Raw genomic sequence first — 8,380 nt, forward strand, 5'->3', positions numbered from 1 at the left:
ACTATGGCCACCTGCATACCAGTGCTAGCTGAAACCTTTAAGAAAGTTTTATCACTTTATTCCCTTGAAATAAAGTGTTGTAGTCCTTACAAAATCACAGGTTTTCCTCAACAGAAAACTGACTCTAAAATTCTGTCCCACTAAACCAGGACTGTGGTTGCCATCCCAAGCTGATGTTCAGCTGCAGGCAAAACAACCCTCTGACATCCATCTGCTGTTCTAAAAAGACAATTTTGTAGAAGTGGCAAACGGGTCACTACATTTGGATTTTGGACTTCCAATTCCTTACTTAGTCATTAACCTTAAAGTAGATCTATTTTATAGATGGGAAAAGTCATAGGCATTCTCTATCTAGGTGGCTTTGACGTCTACAGGTGAAGATATTAGATTAAAATACCATTTTTAATGTTGTAACAACAGCAGCAGGTTATGTAGAGCTCATGAAGTCTACAGATTGCCACATCTAACATTTAGAAGCTTAATAACCTCAACATACTTTTGAGATACCTCTATTTCCTTCGGCAAGCACTTGTCTTAGAAAAATATTAAACTAGGTAAGATTTAGTGGATGGTTCCATTCTTTCCATGTACAAATAAGGTAAGTTGGTAAATTAAGCCATTAAAGGGGAAAAAATAAAATCTTTACCTTTGCTAGACTACACCTCCGCTTTGATGAAAGGCAGTTCATCCTCAAGGCTTCTCTTGTCTGCAGATTTTAAAAAAATAACATATATTAAATGGAAAAGTTTCTCAAAGTGTAAGAATTGTTCATATAATCCAGAATAAGTGTTGAAAAGACCCAAGTACCTTTCTGTCCAGAAGTGTCCCAAACAACAGGATGAAGAATCCCTAAAAAATTGCAGAAGTAGTTAACAAAACCAGCATAAGCACATGATGTTTCTTAAATGTTTCTAGATGCTATTTCCTTAAGGATAGATAAAATAATGCATTTGTCAGTGTAGTAGATCTCATCACTTACGAGTCAGGGAACAGCAATGCACAAAACGCATTTATCCACCCATGTCACACAGGCTCTCCGGGAATGTCAAGAATGGATGTATAACCCATGCTAAATCTTATCATGAACTGGACTGATGGGTTACATACCAGGACTTTCTCAACCCACTTAGTAGCAATGTAAGCCAAGAGCTAAGACAGACTGGGTGTCCAACAGCACCTCAGATAACATCAAGTGTTTATACTGATGAGTTAAACAAAGCCATCTTCCAGGGGAAGTGAGAACTGTGTCTCACCACCCTTACAGTAAAGAATTTCTTCCCAAAATTCAGTCTAAATCCACCCTCTTACAGTTAAAGCCATTCCCCCTTGTCCTATCACTACTTGCAATGCAGGATGCCTAGTGCATGTACCATGTAAAACAGTGAAATTGAAAGGAAAGTTTAGACTGGTTTTCATCCACAACGCATGCTGCCAGCCCCTTCAATCTGCTACCTTTTTCCAGGCTCAGAGTCTGAGCACACACCATTCCCAGTCTTGCAGAGATTACCTGGAAGGCGTTCAGTAGTGCAAATGTAACATGGAAAGCCAGAGAGTGGCTGTCGATGATCGTTGCCAACCCAAACCCCCAGGTGAGACCCAGAAGAGGTGTCAGAAGGGCGACATTTTTGCTAATTCGAATCATGTTGGTCAAATCTTGTGACTTGCAGCCTTCTCCAGAGGATCTCCCAGTCTTCACCACAACCACTATCACCACCACCACATTCACAACAATGATGCTCAGAGCAGGTACAACAAAGGCCAAAAGAGCTTTCGTCTCATACCAGTTGAGCCAGCAGGCTCCACTCCTTAAATATCCATTTCTCGGTTCAGTAATAGCAACAGTGAGGACAGATATCACCAAGGGGCATCCATATCCAATAGAGAATGCTGTAACTATGAATACAGTTTTTGTTATCTTAAAAAAAATTAATAGTAATCCATAGAGAATCAAGAGGCCCAGGGTAAACATCCAAAAAAACAAGGCAAGATAGAAAAAATGAAGGAAAAAAGTGGCTGCTACACACAACTGGTAGTTGAGGGCTGTATTGTGCACAATAGCCGCCAAGATGAACAGAACATCAGCAATGAGAAGCGACGTAGCAATGTTGACCAGACAAAAATGGCGCATGTAGGTTATTTCGGTTTTTGTAACGTGGTGCCAGACAACAATCTCGACCGCGAGGCAGAGAACCAAGCTGAAGATGGACAGGCCTAACCCTACTCGCGTAATGTAATCCAGCACTGCATTTCGCAGCAGGGTGGGGGACATCAAAATGGAGAAGGATTTGTATGTCCGGCGGTGATGCTCGCAGATGCAAACAGCGCTGCTGATGTTGTCCGACTTCATTGCGCACGCCCGGTTGTCCCACCTCCTTTCAGTGGAGTGCCACCCCACACACTGAGCCTTGGCGTTCTCCAGTTTATTCACCTTCTCAAAAGTGAGCAAAATGTGCCGGAGCTCTTCTGGCAGAGACACCGATAACACCATCCCGTTCACAAAACCAGGGTCCAACCGGCTGGTTTCTATAATGGCTCCAAGCGTTGGAAATGCGATGCTGATGGCTTTGGAAGTCTTGGGTAGCTTCAAAAGCTCTTCTTCTGGAATGACCATGTGCCCAGTGATATTGCCTGTGTTATTGAACTCCATATTAAAATCAAAGCTCTTCCCTGAAGTGTTTTTATGTATGCTGTAGCCTTTGGTAGAGATGAAGTGTTCCTGTATGCTTTCTGATCCATTCCTTAGAAGAAGTTTCCCAGCAAATAAATTCACTGAGTCCAGTAATATCGAACTGGCATTTCTGTCCCTTACAAAAGCCCAGTTGGAAATAGTGGAGCTGTTCAGAATATGGTTTGCTATCCTGCTGTAACTCTGAAACAAACAAGAAAGAAACCATTATTTTAAAATAAATCAACTATTATCACCACTGGGGCCTTCAGAAAGGCTCTTTTAATTCAAGAGTGATTTCTATAAAGGGAATATTCTTCTTTGACAATGAACAGATTCCCATGATCCATCCTAATGAAACCCAAACATCTCATTGGCATGGTCACTACCAGAATTGTCCTATCCTCTTCATATCATAGCTCAAAAGGTGCTTGGAGAAGCAAGTATAAAGCAAAAATCAGGACACGAGGTCAATTCCAGACACTGACCCACTAAGCAGGTCTGCTTACATCACCCTCCCCACATCTCTGATTTCTGAGGTCATCACAGAAAGATTTCAGTTCCCATTGTGCAACACCTGACAACACAGCTGCAAGTTGGCATCTCCAAGGGTGTCTTCCCTACCATGTCACAATTTAAAAGTGAATTATTCCTTGTAGTGCTCTCCCATGTCTATAACAGCAGCTACTGAAAACTCTTGCTTTTAAAGAAGTAAATTTCGCACAGTATTTTCACCATTTATTAATAGGTCAGATGGTTTCTCTGACAACAAAACATGGCCCTCTCTGGAAACTCTTTCTGGGTGATCTCCATGTGACTTGCAGTTACCACTTCATTGGACAGTGGCTGTAGGGACAAAACACTGTATGGATTTTCTGGCAATTTCAGAAACACCTCTTGAAGCCCATAAAAGTAAATACCTGCATTTTTCCTCTATTGACATTCTCTGATAACAGCAGGGTTATCTTCTCTAGCAATTCCACTATACCAACAATGTTTCCTGCAATGGCTGGTGAAGACAGAATATCTGGGATAATGCATGAAAAATCAGCTTGGCAGCTGCTGTTCCCATGGTCACCAGTACCAAAATGTTTTCCTCCCTCTCCAGGTTGCCCATGCGCTTGCTTTCCTTCCCCTACAATAGGAAGGTGTCCTCCAGCAACACCAACATGTCCTCCAGTGCTTGGAACAAGCTTAAGTCCGGAAATCCTCTGGAGGGAAGAAAATAAAATTGAGAAAATTAATGAACAGAATCAAAATGAAGCTACAGCTACAACGAGGCACCAGGAACAGTGCTGAGGTGTGCAATGAATGTTCCAGATGCCCTGAAACCAGGAATCGAAGCTCACCAGAGAAGAATATCTTGCTTGTACAACAAACATGAAGGAAGGGGCCAGACTACACACAGTGCCTTATTCTTGAAATGACTTGAAAAAGAGCTCTTTATTTTGTGGTGGGGGAGAATTCACCACAAAACATCTGTTCACTGCAGATAATTGGTGTGGCACTTTTCTCAGGTTCATTGTCTTGGTTTAGATCCACATGAAGAACTTAAGCCAAGTGAACAAGGCAATTTCGTTTCTGAATTATGTTTCTGCGCAGGAATTTCCCAAATTCATCTCTCATTCTTTGATTTAAGATAAGTAAAGTAAAAGCCTGTTATCAAAGCAATCTGCATTTTAGAATCAGGTTTTCTTCCCTTAGCTCAAGATTTAGTGGGTTTGGAGTAAGGAGGTCTCTTCGCATGAAATTATGAGCATAGGCCAAAGCAGATGCCTAAGTTACCTCACCTGAAAGAGGGACTGAACATCCAGGCTGGCACAGGCGTCTGTGAACATTTGCCACTTTCTGTCTTCACAGACAAAGCTCATCTCCCCGTGGAAGGAGGGAGAACAAGGCTGAGTGCAAATAGCTCCATTGTCTTTGCATGGAATAAGATTTACACACTCATCTGGAAAACAAGTCAAGCAGATATTGTTATGAGGTGTGAGATAGCATACCATGGTCCATGAGGTATCAGGGGTGAAGGATTGATAATATCTCACAAAGAATTGAAAAGACACATAGCTGTTCACTGTACCTTGCTGATTACCAGTCTTTGATTCCTTACTGACAACCTGCAAAATAAGGAAAACTGGAATGTATCACAGCATGGTCGGGGTTGGAAGAGACCTCTGAAGATCATCTAGTCCAACCCCCTTGCTAGTGCAGGATCACCCACAGAAGAGCATGTACGTTGGATGTAGATTGAATGTTGAAAGGACTGTTTTGTCCTTGAAATCAACTTTCAAGTTTGCGCAAAGAGTCATATTTTACTTAATTATTTTGAGTTCTAGAAGGCTTCTCAGGATCCAGAATGCAGAGCTCATGGCCCCTTGCCCATACAGACCAATTGAGAACTCTCTGCTAACAGTCTGTCTCAGGATTCAGCTCTCCAGTATCTTCACATTAATGAGAATATGTGACTTGTTGGTGAGAATATGCAATCTATATGACTTTTCCCACAGCAAAGCCACAGTCGTAGCAGGGTGAACAGCAGCTTTGTAACACTCCAAGAGCTGTGCTGGAGGTTGCTTGGCATATTGAACACATTAAGTACTTCAATATACTTTCTCCTGCAAGGGGCAATGGTTTTAAGCCATTTTAGCCCTAAAGGGTAGATTTAGATCAGATGAGGAAGACGTTATTTACAATGAGGGTGGCGAGACACTGGCCCAGGTTGCCCAGAGAGGCTGTGGATGCCCCCTCCCTGGAAGTGTTCAAGGCCAGGTTGGATGATGGGGCTTTGGGCAGTCTGGGCTGGTGAAACTCACCCTGAGAGCATTGCGAGGCGAGGCAGGGAAGAAGTGCACAGCCCAAAGGAGCAGGCAGTGGGTTATCCTCACATCCATTGCCCCGCATTTACTGCTTTTCTGTTGGAAGAAAGAGATGTCAAAGTTTACACATACCTATTTTCACCTGTGAATGCAGTCCAGTTCCTAGTAAGAGAGCAGCTAAACCCATCTCAAAGACCATTCTTAGTGGGCTTACAAGGTGATTTTCAGACATTTATCACTTAATAACTTTGTTCATCTTACTGTATTTTGAGATCGGCAGGTTTATTGTTTAATTATAAAAAGAACAGAAAAGGAAGAACTACATCAAGGCACCGGATTTCTAAGCCAGCTCTAAAGGAGCACCTCATGCCAACCTCTTGAATTCCACTGCTATCTGTAAAAGCATTTTCTGGGTTTAAAGCCAGCAACCATTTGCTCTTCTAAGGAAACAAAACAGTAAGGAGATGTGAACCAAAAGACTCGGATCAATATTGCTGAAGAATGGAAGGTATCTGGGAAACACCTACAGGTTTGAGGTAAAAGATTGTATTGAATTTTTTCGATTTCTGCGGTCATTAAATACTTATTGCAGGCTCATAGCCCTAATTCCATTTCACAGCTGGGAATCCTTGAGCTCTTCATGTTTCATCATTAAGTAATTCACAATCATTTTGTATTTAGTCACTGATGCAAAGATAACAGCTCTAGGTGGAGTTAAAGGAGGCAGAAATCTGGGACAGCTCCAGGTATCTGAGGCTCACCAAGACAACACTGGCCCGCGTTACCAGCAAAACACCAATCTCAGTTGCATTGCTTGACTCATGATGGGAACCACCCAATCTCACCACTGCAACTATGTGCCAAGATCTCTACTGTGCAGCAACAGAAACTTAGAGCAAAACCAGTAAGACAGCAGCAATTTAGGAAAAGCTTAGAGAAAAACATGGATGTGGTGACATAAGGTCTTGTGAAAGCATGTACAGCTATTCCTCTCCATCCAAAATATCCAATTATGGTGCTTTCAGTAGAGGATACTATATATCTAATCATAAACTACAGCCATTAATAGGAACACAGACTGTGAATGTGGGCTATCAGAGAGTGATCTTCTGGTCCAAACTCAGGCAATGCATTTTATTTTTGAAGAAAGGTCCATAAACAGCAACTAAGCTGTTCGTCCAAGACATCACAACTAGAAACCTGACATTTTTTGAAAATCACCCCCTGGATGAAGAACACTTTGCCCCTCCCTGCACCCATCCTTGCTGAGATTCATTCACATTTGATGAGCAATGGCAGAAGCACTGAGCTATTAACTTTGCTTCTTTTTTTAAGAAGCTGTAAACCTGTTACTCTCCTCATCCTGAGGTTTCTGCTCAGTCAGGGCACAGGGACACAGGCAGCTGAGCTGTCAAAACCCTCTCACGTGTAAGGGTCTTTCTAGTCAGAGAACACTTCCACACCCTCAGGTATTTCCAGCCCTCTGACTTCTGTTGGTTAAAAATCAAAGTTTTCTGTAAAAATCTTACAAAATTACCCCTCTTTCCTCTACCCCAAGCACTTTCTCGTTTTCAATTCCTGGCAGTAAGCATTGCACAGCAGCCTGGCCCTGCGCGGCCACAGCTACCACAGGGCTCAGCCCAAGCAGCGACAACCATGGGAACTTCACCTCCGGGCTGGTGAGGCCAAGGTCTCCAGCCAAAGGGATCCCTATCACCTTGGGGTTATGGCTTCACCCTCTCTACATAGTTCATAAAACACCACAGTGTGATGGCTTGCACTGCTCCCTGTTCAGTTATAAATGCTGCACCAGAGACTTCAATATGGCCATCCACGGACAAAAATTAAAGCTCTTAACTACACTGAATGGTATTAGCTATTTTTTAAAGGAATCACAGTTAGAAAATGTGAATTTAAGTAATGCAAAAGAGGAGAGTGATCTTCACAGTAAATTAGCTATTAAAAAACCCCCAAAAACTCAGATTTTTTTTTAAAAGTAACACCACAGATTAGAGACCAATTACAAACCTACAAGCAAAAATAGAGGATAATTAAGATACCTAATTACTTCCACAGATAGAAGGAGCATATAAAACTGAGGAAATAAGTGCAAAGTGAATATAGCCTAAGCAGTCAGGTGCATTTTAGATTATGAATGAGCCAGTTTCACAGACCACTGATAATTTTCAAGCAGTTCTGGAGAAGTGTTGTTTTGTGATCGTACTTACTGTTTTCAGAAGTCTGGGTCCTACTGTAAGTAAAATTAACACAGCCAGAGATCCTGAAGATATCACAAGTGAGTGTCAAACCATTCATCTGCTGCCATCGCCTCCCAGTCTCACTCTTATGGTCCTACCCAGTGTTGCTCGGGTGCTCCAATTCATTTAGCGTTTTCCCATGAAGAAATAGCCTTGGGCCCCAGCCTGCTTCTTTTCTTGTCAGACTGGATTAACGCCGAGGAACCTGCAAATGATGGTAAAGGTATTGCACTGCAAAGTGACAAACCCACTTGCAAACACACCCACAAAACTGCCAGGTTGCCACCTCTGCCAGGAGTCCACACGGATGAATCACACCTGCGTGGTTTGTACCCTTCCTGCTGGTGGAGGACACATCTTCTGCTCTCCTGTAACAGACCTTCTAAAGACCAAAACCAATTCATAAACAAAATCTGGTCAGGGTAACACAATATCCTTCATAAATGAAAGATAACACTACTGACAGTGTCTTACACAGCTAAAAAGCTCAATGAGCAAGTAATAATCTTTTCTTTATAGGCTATACTCATTGAGTGGGGTCAGAGTTGTCTGCTGAGCCTTGTGCCACGTTCACTGTCAGCTCTTTTAATACTGGCTTACTTCCAACAGCCAGTAATTTATAGTAAATAGTTTATGATAAC

The 8,380-nt window shown here is 42.3% G+C and overlaps 1 protein-coding gene across 1 annotated transcript; it reads right to left on the minus strand.

Moving 5' to 3' along the window:
• Window positions 1–646: 646 nt before the first annotated feature.
• On the minus strand, window positions 647–5,556 carry LOC104537899 (probable G-protein coupled receptor 115; the record flags this gene model as incomplete). The annotated part of the gene is made up of 7 exons (XM_010180917.1): window positions 5,479–5,556; window positions 4,746–4,782; window positions 4,456–4,616; window positions 3,586–3,876; window positions 1,508–2,869; window positions 808–849; window positions 647–706 (listed from the first exon to the last, which is right to left on the minus strand). Coding segments are annotated over exons 1-7 (2,031 nt in total), but the record flags the coding sequence as incomplete, so codon positions are not given.
• Window positions 5,557–8,380: the final 2,824 nt, after the last annotated feature.

Source organism: Mesitornis unicolor, unplaced genomic scaffold (assembly GCF_000695765.1).
Source record: "Mesitornis unicolor isolate BGI_N332 unplaced genomic scaffold, ASM69576v1 scaffold10183, whole genome shotgun sequence".
NCBI classification, from domain to species: Eukaryota; Metazoa; Chordata; class Aves; order Mesitornithiformes; family Mesitornithidae; genus Mesitornis; species Mesitornis unicolor.